A 16,311-nucleotide genomic window follows, 5' to 3' on the forward strand; every position below is an offset into this window, starting at 1 on the left:
GTGTTAATACACTGTTCTGTGTGTGTGTGTGTGTCTGTGCATAGTGTTAATGCACTGTTCTGTGTGTGTGTGTCTGTGTGTAGTGTTAATGCACTGTTCTGTGTGTGTGTGCCTGTGCGTAGTGTTAATGCACTGTTCTGTAAACCAATCAGAACATTTATAAAATACAAATAAAATAATATCCAACTCATAAGAGATTCTACCTGCCATTCTGTCTCTAGATCCACTCAAATCAGCCAGCATGTCTCCTGTCAATCAGCCCATACACTGGCACTTCCGTCTCCTGGATCTGATCGTCGCTGTGCTGGTATTGATCATTGATCAGCACTTTCAAAGGCTTCTCATAAGGCGGCCCCAAACATACGTCAATCTCTTTTGCCAGATAGAAGAGTTCAGGTCTGGGGAGAGCCGAGGGCTCCCACTGCTTTTTCTTTTCTTTTCCACTGTTTTTCAGTCCATTAAGTTTCTTTTGTGCTGATAAATGCCACTGTATGGGCTCGAGATTGGTTTTTATTTTGGGCTGCCTGTCAAAGAAATGGTTTAATCCTATGAGATATAAACGAGCCCCGAACAATAGAACTCCATTAACTGTGGGGCTGAAAACAGGGTACTGTGCTTCTGAGAAACTTAAAATGAGACAAAAAAAATCAATTCACATAGAATTCTTCTTGATGTGTGTGTGTGTGTGTGTGTGTGTGTGTGAGAGAGAGAGATTGCATAAAACTGTTTGTGTGTGCCTCTGTATAAAACTTTGGTGTTTGGAATAGGTCCACTCAAACAGGATAGCTTGAGACGCACAATCTCTGTTTTTGTGGGGACTTTCTGCCACAATTACACTGCTTCACCACTAAGGGGCACTGTAGTCTGTGGCAAAAAGGAACAATGCTAATGTTGGAAATATATGTACCTAATCAGGTAAAAATGTAACGAGGGATAACTGCAGCGTTTCATTAAAACACCAGTATTCATGTAATTATTTCAGGATATGTTAAAGGATCAGACATGCTGAGTTGCAGTGTCTTCTTTTCAAAAGTGAAGGAGGTGTTCCTGGGTAGAGTGCAGGGTGGTGCGCTCAGATTCTAACAGCTCCTGCAGCAAAGCTATTTCAGCAATGGACTTGAGCAAAGCTATTTCAGCAATGGACTGCAGCAAAGCTATTTCAGCAATGGACTGCAGCAAAGCTATTTCAGCAATGGAGCTCACAGTCTCACCACCTCCTTTTGTTTCCATTCCCTTGGCATACTGCTCAATATTAATTACTTTAAGTCTGATCTCACAGTGGAGCACAATAATTATAAGTTTACTACTTTCAAAATCATGTTATATAGCTGTACTCTATTTATTAGATCTGTTATATAGCTGTATTGTATTTATTAGATCTCTTATATAGCTGTACTCTATTTATTAAATCTGTTATACAGCTGTACTGTATTTATTAGATCTGTTATATAGCTGTATTGTATTTATTAGATCTCTTATATAGCTGAACTCTATTTATTAGATCTGTTATATAGCTGTATTGTATTTATTAGATCTCTTATATAGCTGAACTCTATTTATTAGATCTGTTATATAGCTGTATTGTATTTATTAGATCTCTTATATAGCTGAACTCTATTTATTAGATCTGTTATATAGCTGTATTGTATTTATTAGATCTCTTATATAGCTGAACTCTATTTATTAGATCTGTTATATAGCTGTATTGTATTTATTAGATCTCTTATATAGCTGAACTCTATTTATTAGATCTGTTATATAGCTGTACTCTGTTTATTAGATCTGTTATATAGCTGCACTGTATTTATTAGATCTCTTATATAGCTGTACTCTATTTATTAGATCTGTTATATAGCTGTACTGTATTTATTAGATCTGTTATATAGCTGTACTCTATTTATTAGATCTGTTATATAGCTGTATTGTATTTATTAGATCTCTTATACAGCTGTACTGTATTTATTAGATCTGTTATATAGCTGAACTCTATTTATTAGATCTATAATATAGCTGTATTGTATTTATTAGATCTCTTATATAGCTGTATTGTATTTATTAGATCTCTTATATAGCTGAACTCTATTTATTAGATCTGTTATATAGCTGTATTGTATTTATTAGATCTCTTATATAGCTGTACTGTATTTATTAGATCTGTTATATAGCTGAACTCTATTTATTAGATCTATAATATAGCTGAACTCTATTTATTAGATCTGTTATATAGCTGTATTGTATTTATTAGATCTCTTATATAGCTGAACTCTATTTATTAGATTTGTTATATAGCTGTACTCTATTTATTAGATCTGTTATATAGCTGAACTGTATTTATTAGATCTATAATATAGCTGAACTCTATTTATTAGATCTCTTATATAGCTGTACTCTATTTATTAGATCTGTTATATAGCTGTACTCCGTTTATTAGATCTGTTATATAGCTGCACTGTATTTATTTGAACTGGAGAGATCAATGTGTTTCAATGTGTGTCCCTCATTTAAATATGCCACCGGATCATAGCTGTACATTCATTTCTGATAATAACCCCATATTATTTGACTCATATTGATTTATTGCACGTTCCATTAAAGATAATGGAACAATTATCTTTAATTCAAAAAGTTAATTAATATCAATTTTATTTAACAGAACCTGAGACAGAGAGCTTTGTTCCGTGTACCTGTACTGTACTGCACTGTAAAGTTAACACTTACTTTTTGCAATGGATTTTTGTCTGAATTATGTGCCCCTTTTAATTTTAAAATTAGGTTTACTGCTTGAAAGACACCATGGTATAATGGCATGTTACTCAATAGTGTGATAATGGGATTCTCATCACTCAACTTTGAAAGCTTATTTTCCAAGTCATAATGGAAAATCTATATTACTTTTTGGCTTGATAAGCAATTTTTACCCTAAATTAGGTACACAGCTCTGAGATTATAGAATGTTCCAAAAGAAAACCACAGGTATCCCCTGGCAACGGTCCATATGAAAGAGAAAAAGAGAAGCAATCTTTCACCACAATGTGAAGAAAAAATAAAATATAGTGTGTGTGTATATATATATATATATATATATATATATATATATATATATATATATATATATATATATATAGACATACACACACATACAGTGAAGTGTGTGCGTCAGTAAGATGGATGTTACTGACAAGGCGGGACAGATAGCAATTCAGAAAACTACTCTGATTAGCAATCTACACAGACAGCCTGCCATGGCACTACACTTAAACAGCACTCCAGGCTCGCCACCTAGTCCAATTATTCAACAAACTGCCTGTCTCTGACTGTCACACTCACGTATTTGCATGCTTATGAAGGCAAATGGCGTTTGTATATATGACTTTTTACCCCCCTAAGTTCCAGAACATTGCCTGGCTCTTCCCCCCGTCACAGCGGCCACTGCGCTTTTCGTTCTCATATTATAGATTTCCTTTGTGACGCCTCAGACCGCATGTTGTTTCTACAGCTGTCAGTGGTACCCATCTACTCTGCAGAATGAGGGGGTTCCCTTCCTAACGAGCAAGACAGTGCCCTCCAAACCTCTGAGACTTGAACCACAGCCTGAGACTTGAACCACATCAGAGTTAATACCACGCTCTGGTTTCAAACCAAACCCTCTCCAACAGATTACATACGTTGGCCCCTAATTAATTTATTACTGGCTTAATGAGTAAAAACACGACTTAAATGCAGCTCAGAAAGAACTAAGCAACATGGCTAAAATGCACAATAGTCACCAATGAAAAAAAATCCTCCTTCCAATTTAATTTCCCAGCAGTAAAATCTAATCTTGTAAATTGACTTCAGAAATATGACAGCTTTGTGCCAGCGTTTGTGCTGCATACCTAATCACATTGAAACTGGCCAGCAATGCGCTTCATACCTAATCACATTGAAACTGGCCAGCAATGCGCTACATACCTAATCACATTGAAACTGGCCAGCAATGTGCTACATACCTAATCACATTGAAACTGGCCAGCAATGCGCTTCATACCTAATCACATTGAAACTGGCCAGCAATGCGCTACATACCTAATCACATTGAAACTGGCCAGCAATGCGCTACATACCTAATCACATTGAAACTGGCCAGCAATGCGCTACATACCTAATCACATTGAAACTGGCCAGCAATGTGCTACATACCTAATCACATTGAAACTGGCCAGCAATGCGCTTCATACCTAATCACATTGAAACTGGCCAGCAATGCGCTTCATACCTAATCACATTGAAACTGGCCAGCAATGCGCTACATACCTAATCACATTGAAACTGGCCAGCAATGCGCTTCATACCTAATCACATTGAAACTGGCCAGCAATGCGCTACATACCTAATCACATTGAAACTGGCCAGCAATGCGCTACATACCTAATCACATTGAAACTGGCCAGCAATGTGCTACATACCTAATCACATTGAAACTGGCCAGCAATGCGCTTCATACCTAATCACATTGAAACTGGCCAGCAATGCGCTTCATACCTAATCACATTGAAACTGGCCAGCAATGCGCTTCATACCTAATCACATTGAAACTGGCCAGCAATGCGCTTCATACCTAATCACATTGAAACTGGCCAGCAATGCGCTTCATACCTAATCACATTGAAACTGGCCAGCAATGCGCTTCATACCTAATCACATTGAAACTGGCCAGCAATGCGCTTCATACCTAATCACATTGAAACTGGCCACCAATGCGCTTCATACCTAATCACATTGAAACTGGCCACCAATGCGCTTCATACCTAATCACATTGAAACTGGCCAGCAATGCGCTTCATACCTAATCACATTGAAACTGGCCACCAATGCGCTTCATACCTAATCACATTGAAACTGGCCAGCAATGCGCTTCATACCTAATCACATTGAAACTGGCCACCAATGCGCTTCATACCTAATCACATTGAAACTGGCCACCAATGCGCTTCATACCTAATCACATTGAAACTGGCCAGCAATGCGCTTCATACCTAATCACATTGAAACTGGCCAGCAATGTGCTACATACCTAATCACATTGAAACTGGCCAGCAATGCGCTTCATACCTAATCACATTGAAACTGGCCAGCAATGTGCTACATACCTAATCACATTGAAACTGGCCACCAATGCGCTTCATACCTAATCACATTGAAACTGGCCAGCAATGCACCACATACCTAATCACATTGAAACTGGCCAGCAATGCGCTACATACCTAATCACATTGAAACTGGCCAGCAATGTGCTGCAGTCTGGATTCTGTTCTGACAGGGCCTGTCCTCAGAGAGTTTAAAAGCCTATGCGTGAGGGACAACTTGAGTGGCAGAACACCCTCAGAGGACAGACAGGCACGTCTCCACGGAGCCAGTGGACAAGACAGGCAGACTTACGACACTGTCAAAAGAACAGCATGGAGCATGGCGAATGAATTGCAGCATTTTACATGCTGTGTTAATTGCTTCACATTGTACTATTATTAGAATCTCATACAAGGAAAATATTACATTTTTATATTTTATTGGTAGATGTTTTTATGGGGAATAAAACATTTTAAAGGCCAATTCTTTTTTTGTATACAGTTACTGTAATCATTATTAACCTGCACTCTCTCTGTAACAAAACAGTGCTGGGTTTATAAATTGTCTTCTGTGTTTTCTTGGCACCAGGTGTGCAACCATAAGCTTGTGCATGCAGTGTGTCGGCTCGTCCATATGGCAGTTCAAGGATCCATAAACTAAGGTGCCAGACACCATAGAACACAGAGTATTAGCAGCATCTAAAACCAGCCAGCATGGAACACAGATCCACACCTCACAGCATCTAAAACAAGCCAGCATGGAACACAGATCCACACCTCACAGCATCTAAAACCAGCCAGCATTTAACACAGATCCACACCTCACAGCATCTAAAACCAGCCAGCATGGAACACAGATCCACACCTCACAGCATCTAAAACCAGCCAGCATTTAACACAGATCCATACCTCACAGCATCTAAAACCAGCCAGCATGGAACACAGATCCACACCTCACAGCATCTAAAACCAGCCAGCATGCAACACAGATCCACACCTCACAGCATCTAAAACCAGCCAGCATGGAACACAGATCCACACCTCACAGCATCTAAAACCAGCCAGCATGCAACACAGATCCACACCTCACAGCATCTAAAACCAGCCAGCATGGAACACAGATCCACACCTCACAGCATCTAAAACCAGCCAGCATGGAACACAGATCCACACCTCACAGCATCTAAAACCAGCCAGCATGGAACACAGATCCACACCTCACAGCATCTAAAACCAGCCAGCATGGAACACAGATCCACACCTCACAGCATCTAAAACCAGCCAGCATGGAACACAGATCCACACCTCACAGCATCTAAAACCAGCCAGCATGGAACACAGATCCACACCTCACAGCATCTAAAACCAGCCAGCATGGAACACAGATCCACACCTCACAGCATCTAAAACCAGCCAGCATGGAACACAGATCCACACCTCACAGCATCTAAAACCAGCCAGTATGGAACACAGATCCACACCTCACAGCATCTAAAACCAGCCAGCATGGAACACAGATCCACACCTCACAGCATCTAAAACCAGCCAGCATGGAACACAGATCCACACCTCACAGCATCTAAAACCAGCCAGCATTTAACACAGATCCACACCTCACAGCATCTAAAACCAGCCAGCATGGAACACAGATCCACACCTCACAGCATCTAAAACCAGCCAGCATTTAACACAGATCCATACCTCACAGCATCTAAAACCAGCCAGCATGGAACACAGATCCACACCTCACAGCATCTAAAACCAGCCAGCATGGAACACAGATCCACACCTCACAGCATCTAAAACCAGCCAGCATGGAACACAGATCCACACCTCACAGCATCTAAAACCAGCCAGCATGGAACACAGATCCACACCTCACAGCATCTAAAACCAGCCAGCATGGAACACAGATCCACACCTCACAGCATCTAAAACCAGCCAGCATGCAACACAAATCCACACCTCACAGCATCTAAAACCAGCCAGCATGGAACACAGATCCACACCTCACAGCATCTAAAACCAGCCAGCATGGAACACAGATCCACACCTCACAGCATCTAAAACCAGCCAGCATGGAACACAGATCCACACCTCTACCCATTCTCTCTAAACCACAGCGGAAAGCTGACAGACACTGCAAATCTCTAAAGTTACTCTACAATTTTATTTATAGGTTACTGGTTACAGAGAGTTATGCGTACCCTACCGTATTCAGCACAGCAGATCTGACATCAGCTCAAAGTCTCTGGGTTTAAGAATGCCAATTAGAAGTGATTGGCCAATCCTCCCTGGGAGGATGGAGGTGTCTCTGCATCACCAAGACCAAATCTGCTGGAATGCAGTGACTGAGGCTTTTAAGCAAACACATTCCAGTACAAAACAACTGCAGGAAAGCAGGAAAACAGGAACGGTAGCTGCTCCCCAGGGGAGCTCGCTGGAGAAAACAGGGTTTCAAGTGTTCATGCTCCGGAAAACAAGGGTGTTTGCTTTTATTAAAGGTTTCTAATTGCTGAGGAAACAGTTCATAGGGGACACTGCTACAGTATTAAGAAACTAATGAACTCCAGACCCTCTAGAGAACTGGAGCCAGCCTCACTCTCCCATCAGCAAGAGATGCCTGAGAAATTCATCGTGATAAGACTGCTCAATCTGATATCAAAATAAGATAGATCAATATAAAAATGTTCTAGAGATTGTCGCTATTAACTTGGCCTGCCTCGCTCCACTAGCAGATCTTTCTCTCTTTCTGCTCAACAGGAACATTTCATTTAGTAATCCAGGGGGGTAGGCGAGAGCAACAGAAACCTGGCTTCTGACTCTGGCGAGCCGCTGGCTGAATTATTACTACCCCACTGGGCAGTGCCCTCTGGCAGTCTTCCTGGATTCACAGAGACTCCCCCCTGGGCACTGCGCTGACCTCACTCACCGGCGAGACACACAAGCACAAGGGGAAGGAAGGGATCCTGACACAGATCTACTGTTACACACTGATCTCCTCACTGCAGGACTGTGCAGAAGCAGAAAGTCTGGATTTTCAAAGCTTTTCTTAGCATTAAGTATACACCCTATTATTCTTATTTCAATGCACTGTATTTTTAAATTGCTAATTTGAAACATTCTATGAATATTCTAAGAATGTGGTTGCAATGTGCCACGTCCCTGGTCTGCTGTTCTGAGGGTTCTTGGGGTCTAGTAATTGGTCAGCATCCTTGTGGTCAGGGTGCATCCAAGCATGAGAAAGCCAGCTTGCACACCTTGTGCAATTATTAAATCAGAATCACCAAATGCAATCCTTGGAATCTTGGGTATCCTGTTAATTCTTAACAAATACAAAGAAAGAAAGAAGTGACATGTGACCCCTTTCTCTGTATTATTTCAAACCATGTGACAGGAGCTAGGACGCAACCTTCTTACTCTCAATCTTTCAGATTCCCAATATTCAAAGAAGAAAAATATGTTTCTCTCTTACAAGACTGTGCCCTGAAAGCACCCTGCTATTTCTATCAGTACGTAAATATATACTGCGGCTGTTCCATAGGTTTGACAGTGGACAGGACTGGGTAAAATGCATTGGTTACAATGTATTACAGCCTGGCGGAATCCAGTCCTGGCTATTGATTGTGGTTGGGATAAACACGGCTCAGTGTTGTCAAAGCATTTACAGTACAAATCACTTTGTGTCTGGCCTGTGCGTTACTGGACTGCCTCGGAATGACAATAGGAACATTAGGCTCTACAGGCCTTGTTAGAGCGAGGGTCCTTTAAAATAATTACCAGCGGAATGGAGCTCTGCACCGCCAATCAGAGGCAGACAAGTGCCACCTCTTTACAGGTGTGATGTCACAAACCAGTTCAATTAAGCAACGTATGGAAAGTTAGTCGTATAAAAAACATCATCGTGTTAATGTTGTTTTCTCTTTCAAACCCATAACAGAACACGGAGGTTTCATTTAGGAGAGACAGAAGCTTACTGTTTTACTTGTTGCTTTGTTTTTGGCCCCGGAATGACATGGCAACTCCTGGGATTGTTTTTGCATTGCTGTTGCTTGTTGTGTAATTACAAACAGTCTTCCAGTGAGAAGTAGGCTTGACACATCAATTGGCTGTGTGCAGGAAGAAGCAGAATCCCTATTTATTAATGTGCACGGTAGCTGGTTCTGCAGCTTGCAGGCAGGATGGATCTCGTCTGGACTCGACAGTGCCCATTACTCATCAAGAGCAGTGGCTGCTGGAGATATAGGTGACATCGCGATCATTTCTGCAATGCTGTCAGGGGAGCAAAATGGAACTGACACTCAAAACAAAGCAAGCTTATGAGGTGAGGTCAACAGAATTCATTGGAAGAAAGAGCTTTGTTCTGGATCATTCTCAAGCAGAGGCAACCTATTGTGTTGCATTGTGCAGTTAATCCAATGATTATTATTATTATTATTATTATTATTATTATTATTATTATTATTATTATTATTATTATTATATTGAGAATAATGTTTTCAGAAACTGAGTACTAATTTTGTGCACAAATCTGTATGAACTTTCTGCTTCTGCAGATGAGCTAAACCAATACATATAAATGAAATGAACATACAGTGACACGGAATGAGATTTCGCTGCACGCCCCTCTCCCTGAGGCAGGCTGCAGTCATCTTCTTAGCAATCACAGAATTTCACTCATAGCACAACTAGGTCAAAAAAACATTGCTTAGAAAACAAGCAAAGGACTTAGACCAAAGCCGTGCAAACAAACAGTGGAACAAGGGAAAAGAAAACAGCTTGCGCAGACCTGGTAGCACGTAAAACACACTGCTGCAGCGATCAGATTAGCAATGGACTTTTAAACACTCATTTAAAAACTGTCCACTTACCCATATAAAATGTGAACACAGTCACTGCATCATTTGAATACAGATTACAATACTGTAACTCCTTTAGTAGTGAAAAGACATTCTGAGAAACCTTGTGCATATTCCCACAACAAGGTTACGTATTTTAGAACTGGGGCAGATTTAGGAGGTGGGAAACACATGCCATTGGTTTAAGATCCCTGAGGAACTCCTGGTCTTTCCTTTATTAATCAACAATAGATCATATTTAATTATTGGTGATGTTCTATGGGGAAATCATGATATTGAAAGTCTTGTATTGCTTGTTAATCTTGAATGAACACCACTTGCTACCAGCCACACAACCAGTTTTCATAGGAATTCTCTTCTATACTATTGGAAATTCAGGCGCAGAACTCTTAGGTCCCTGCTGTCCTATTTTTTTTGCATAAAAAAGCAGAAAATGAAAAACTAAATTATTGTGGCACTATTGCACAAAGTCCCCTGAGGCTTTCACTTAAAATAGCTACAATGTTGTTTTTAATAACGTGCATTACTGGACTGCACTGCCAGCTGCAGGAGCGGATTGGAGCATGGCTGCAATATGAACTGGATGCTTTCCAGGCCGTTTGGAGGGACAATGCCCTGGGGAATTGTCATTATTTCTGCATTAGCCTGTTATTTTTCTGCTAGTTTATATTTAATCATTGTCTGTCTTTTGCTCATCACAGTCCTGTGGAGCTGAGATGGGAAGGATTCTCAGAGGCCCAAGGTTAATATCAGCTAATCAGGACTCTCTTATATTTGTTCATGCAGTATACGTGTTTATCAGCATCTTGTTCCCATTTAATCTCTAACTCTATTCTGTATGGATATGCCCTACATGCCAAACTGCAGACAGGAACTGCCCTTAGCAGCACACAAAGCTGGAGGTAACTGTTGAGCAATTGCTAAGAGCAGCAGGTGCTGTGGAAAATGACACGACTGCTCCCTGCACAACAAACCTGCTTTCACCTGCCTTGAAAAGCAAGGCTTGCTTCTTGCAGGCACATGGAGCCATTCACACTATTGCTCGAAATGCACTGTATTTGGATAGATTTCAGTTATGGGAGGAACAGTTTTTGCAGGTGTATTGCACACTTTTTAAAGCATGAGTTTCTCTTTTTAGTTGTGCGGCATTTTGTAACCTGCTGTGTACACTATTTGAAATCAGCAGTCACTGCCACTGTTCCCCTACAGTGATGAGTTAGCATGTACTTCGCTACAGTGCTGAAGTGTCTGTAGAACCCTTGACAAATAAACAGTACACGTTGATTACTGTTTGATGCAGTTTTTTCAAAATAACTTAAACTTGTTTCTTTTCCCTACTGTTCTCATTAGTGATGGTGCATGATTATCTGTCAAGTTCATACATCTGTTTGTAGCTCTCTGTCTGCATCACACATTTTCTTCAGCCCCTTATCTGACTGCATCGCTACCTTTTCAGTTTTGTGATTAAGTTGAACAGGTTCTTTTATTGTATTTCAAAATGTGTCAAGCATACCCATCATGCTTTATCCAAAGCAGAGTAATACAAAAAATATCATTTCATTCTCGTAAGAGCATTCCTCGTGTCTCCTGTATTTCCAATGAGTTGGTCAGAATTCAGACAGAAATAGCTATAGCATTTTAAAGCTGCTCCCAATCTACAAAGCACATAGTCAGGGAAGTGTTTGCCATGACACCAAAACAGTGATAGTGATTATAATAGAAGCCCTAACCCTGCTGAGATACAACACAGCCTTTACTGCTGACAGCAGTGTCACACATTGTTGTAGAAAAACTAGGTATCCGGTTCTCCTGGTAATAACTGATTAGCAAAGGAACAAACCTCTTCTTTGCAAGACATGTGTTTACAGACACCAATCGTTGGGTTCGCATTATCTTCAGACAAATCTTTTTCCAGTCCTCCACTTGGAAATGGTCTTCCTATTAGCTAGAGCAAGTGTTGTGAAAATAAATGTCTATATTGTCTGTCTGTATTTGTCTGTATTGTTTGTCTGTGGTGTCTGTATTATCTGTCTGTACTGTATGCCTGTATTGTTTGTCTGTATTGTCTGTATTATCTGTCTGTGTTGTCTGTATTATATGTTTGTATTGTCTGACTGTATTGTCTGTATTATCTGTTTGAATTGTCTGTATTATCTGTTTGTATTGTCTGTCTGTATTATCTGTACTGTATGCCTGTATTGTTTGTCGTCTTATTTGATAACAACAGGTCCTCACCCTTGAACTTGGTGTGGATTAGGACCCCCTCCTTCTTTCGGAATGCAGTAATACAGATGTATGGAAGGGGAATAGAGAATGTTCTTTAAAGAGCTTTACTGAACAGCTGAGCTGGGATTAGCACTTATTGTCTCATGATGCACTGGAGCAATACTCCCTAGGACTGACAGTAAGAAACCAGTAGACTCAATCCCATTTCATACACATGCAGGCTCACAGCCAGGAATTGCCATGGGACTTGTAGGCATTATTAATGAAAACAAAAAGACTTGCTCAGGACTGTTGAGTGTACAGATTATAGAAAGATCAACCCTGATTTCCACTTGCTTCCCTTGTTTAACGAGAGGAGTTACTCGTGGGTCACACACAATGAGGCTGGTTCAGTGCCAGGTTTGATGGGTTTATTCTACGCTTTGTGCTAAGATTTGCTTTTGTGTGGCGGTGTGTGTAAATGAACCACTTTCCAGGACAGATCTCTCCTGTTTGCTTGGTCTGGTCTGCTCAGTGGCTGACAAACATCCCCTAGTTTCTGTTGAGGATCAGGACGAGTTCTGATGCCCTGACTGCATTCTCCCCAAGGAGAGCAATTGAATGCTTTAGATGAATAACCCTTGTAGATGTGTGCACAAAGACAAAGCACGTCTTGTATCATACTGAAACAAGTTCAGGGCCCAGCTGTTGTATAAAAAATATAAAAGCAACATAGACTATGAATTTGAACTTCTGAATCTTTTTCCTTATCCATTATTTCAGACTGACTGGAGAATTCTTAATCTTCATCTTCTCACTGGCTTGCTGCCTCACTCTTAACACAGCTTGAAGATTTACCACCAAAGCAAAATGAGGTTGGAATACCACTATAACACCAATGTGTTGTGCTGAAGAATCCCTCGCAGAAACATTAGCAAACCCTGCATTACCACAGAAATATAACCATGATAACACCGCTGTATCCTTGAACCCATGGCTCATGTCGTTGCTCCTGCTTTTGTGCTGCCATTGCCAGTGCCACTGAGTAGACATGGAAGATCATTTGATTGGAGGTAAACCCAATCCTGACATCTTTGGAGGTTTGGGGTTTAAAGACACCAGGAATCTACTGAAAAGCATTGGCCAATTTTAAAACTTGCATGCAGTGCTTGAGGGACACCAGAATCTTCAAGCATTCAATGAAGGACAAAGACCAACAGTTTCTTTTAAAACCAAAAAAAAAAAAAAAAAAAAAATTATAATTAAAAAAAAAATACTTTATTTATTATTATTATTATTATTATTATTATTATTATTATTATTATTATTATTATTTATTATTATTATTATTATTATTATTATTATTGCACTTACTGGAAGCACTTAAGTAAATTAAATTATATAATAATATTTGTTCCCTTTTGTTCTGCACAACCCGAGATTCCAACTCCTTCAGTTCAATTCAGAGACAGCATGCAGTTTCAAAAAATATCTTCTCTCAGCCTGTAAGGGTTAAATTGTACCACAACCCCTTTCCTTACAGTAACAAAGTGCTCCTTCTTTGATAATGAAAAAGTGATGTTTCCTATGTAATGCTTCCAGGAGGGGTTCCTGCAGCTGCCTGGGTCCCTGAGGGTCAGATAGCCTTTGTGGGCAGGGACAGTGTGCATCAGTGCAGCTCTGATCATGCCCAAGTCGTATCCATCTTCAATAGTGTTTAATAGTTATATTGCTGGAACTCAGGGCTGGGACTGAAACGGTGGAGGAACCAGCTGTGTGATGACATCATAGGTTTGTTGTTTCCTTCAGGTTGGCTTGTCAAGTTGTGTGAAGGTCTCATAAAGCTGCAGACCCTCCTGCTCTCACGGGTTCAGAGCTGTCCAAGAGCCCTGTGTCACAGGGCTGCCTTGCTCTCAGGAGTTGAGCTGTCCAGGATCCCCTTATCACAGGGCTGCCCTGCTCTCAGGGGTTCAGAGCTGTCCTGGAGCCCTGTATCACAGGGCTGCCCTGCTCTCAGGGGTTCAGAGCTGTCCAGGAGCCCCTTGTCGCAGGGCTGCCCTGCTCTCAGGGGTTCAGAGCTGTCCAGGAGCCCCGTGTCGCAGGGCTGCCCTGCTCTCAGAGGTTCCATCATAAGCAGTCCCTGCAGAGCGCCACCTGGCCCTTGCGGAAGTCTCTGCAGGGGCACAGTCTCCGGAATTTGCTGTGGAACCCGGCGCAGCTGAACAGCAAAGGCTCCTTCTGGAGGCAGCAGTCCCGCCTGCTAAAGGAGAACGCTGGGTAGATGTGATTCATTTCAGACTCGAGAGCATCGCATTGGATCTGGAGCCTGAAAGAAAAGGAGATAAATCTGAGTAGCTTGCAGCCCACCTCATTATAATGTCTCTCAGTCCACAGCACTAGTGTAAGATGTTGTATATATGGCTTTTTCTGAAGATTATTATTATTATCATCTCTGGTATTATTATCCGGTTTTGTAAAAGGATGATCATGTGCTTCTGCTTTACAGGCTATGTAAATTACAAGCAGATATCTCTCATATCACACAATCGGATGGTAGCTGAGGCGGTCCAAGATCATTGCTAATCATGGCCTCTGCAACCAGCAGAAGGTGTGTCTGCAGTGCAACCCCTTGAAGGTCGTGCCTCACTGAAAGATAGAAGATAAGGAACTCACTGGGTGAAAGCCTCCTTGCTGTTGATGAAGTGGAAGAAGGTGGGTTCACAGACCAGGCTGTGGTCCTGGCACTGCTCAATGCAGGACTGCCCTTCCTCCGACAGCAGCAGCCTCATGGCACTCAGTGGGGGCCAGGTGGATGGGCCAGCCACGCTCCCAGACCAGGTCAGGCCGCTGGAGTTCGGCAAACGGACAAAGTGACTGGAGCTGTTCCCAGGCAAGACTTTAGAATCGTTCCCGATGGAAACACCTGGGTTGCAGAAATCCTATGAGGGAGATTGAACAAATAAATTACTTCTGCACATGATATGTTCTCAAGCATGGTTTGCCACAGTGGAATAATGAAACCTCATGGTGTTATCCAGATGGGTTTATAACAGAGCAATATGTACAGCAGTAGTGTTACAGCTCCTTAGACACTGAGTGTTTTCTATGTTGTATTTGTTGGGGCAGCTTTTCTTCCCCATGTGGTGTTGTTAACTAGCTGTTAAAGGAGGAGTCTCACAAAAATAGATTAAAAGGCTCTCTACTCCCACATTATGAAGTTATTTACTGAAATTTCTACTTAACTTCCAGTCCTATTGATAAAAAAGTGAAAATCTTTATCCTGCAAAAGACGTTAAAGTGAGATAAGAGGCAGTTTATGAATTGAACTGGTAATCTTTTATTAAAAGCAAGAAGGAAAATCAAGATCGAAATGATCTCAAGGAGCTGCTTAGAAGCTGTTGCATTCCCACTACACAGCTGGGCAAGCACTGCAGTCACGCAGAAACTTTACTTCTTTTCCTTTTCAGTATACTTGGAGGCTATGGTGGAACACAGTGCTTTTCTTGTTTAGAATGAGGCTGATGAGCAAACAGCTAGCTCCTGGTGAGTACAGGCTTTGGAGTTTGTGATTCAATTCCAGGATTCTTGAGGCTAATCAAGCAAGTCAGGCAATCACAGTGGCACAGCTGGCTTCACAGTGGCCCTGCTGGGATCAGAGCCTGCACTAGCAACACAAAACTGGGCCATGGCATTTTGCTCAGACACTGTTGGAATTAAGACTGCATTTTTGTATCCAATATTCAAGGCACAGCGATGGCCCTTACTACCAACACATTCAACCTGTAGCCCTATTTAAATCATGAGGGCATAGCAGCAATACCAGCAGTGGCACGACAATGATTTTGGAACAACTATTGCATAATGGTTTCTACTATCTGGACAGTATTCTTTATATAAGCATGTTTCACCACGGTGGTGCCATTCTACCAGTGACTCGTAGCATTGTGGCTCCTCATTAACAATGCAGATCATTCGCACAGGGGACCCATACTGACCTGGTGCTGGATGTAGGCGTGTACTCGCTCCAGCATCCCCTCACATGTGTACTCATAGGGCAGGTAGGGCTCCACCTGAGGGGCACAAACACACCGAGCATTCGCAGGGATTCACTGCAGGAGGCCAACGGCTGAAACTGCGCAACA

The 16,311-nt window shown here is 41.5% G+C and overlaps 1 protein-coding gene across 1 annotated transcript in view; it reads right to left on the reverse strand.

Moving 5' to 3' along the window:
- Nucleotides 1-13,552: 13,552 nt before the first annotated feature.
- The window catches only part of LOC121295472 (alpha-1,6-mannosylglycoprotein 6-beta-N-acetylglucosaminyltransferase B-like), a 47,263-nt gene continuing 44,504 nt past the window's right edge, over nucleotides 13,553-16,311 (reverse strand). Inside the window, exons 16-18 of the mRNA XM_041220107.1 lie at nucleotides 16,165-16,239; nucleotides 14,843-15,108; nucleotides 13,553-14,495 (exon numbers count right to left, since the gene is read on the reverse strand). Coding sequence (XP_041076041.1) covers nucleotides 14,297-14,495; nucleotides 14,843-15,108; nucleotides 16,165-16,239 — 540 coding nt within the window. The 3' untranslated portion in view covers nucleotides 13,553-14,296. The remainder of the gene's footprint in view (nucleotides 14,496-14,842; nucleotides 15,109-16,164; nucleotides 16,240-16,311) is intronic.

This window comes from Polyodon spathula, chromosome 20, assembly GCF_017654505.1.
Source record: "Polyodon spathula isolate WHYD16114869_AA chromosome 20, ASM1765450v1, whole genome shotgun sequence".
Lineage (NCBI taxonomy): Eukaryota > Metazoa > Chordata > Actinopteri > Acipenseriformes > Polyodontidae > Polyodon > Polyodon spathula.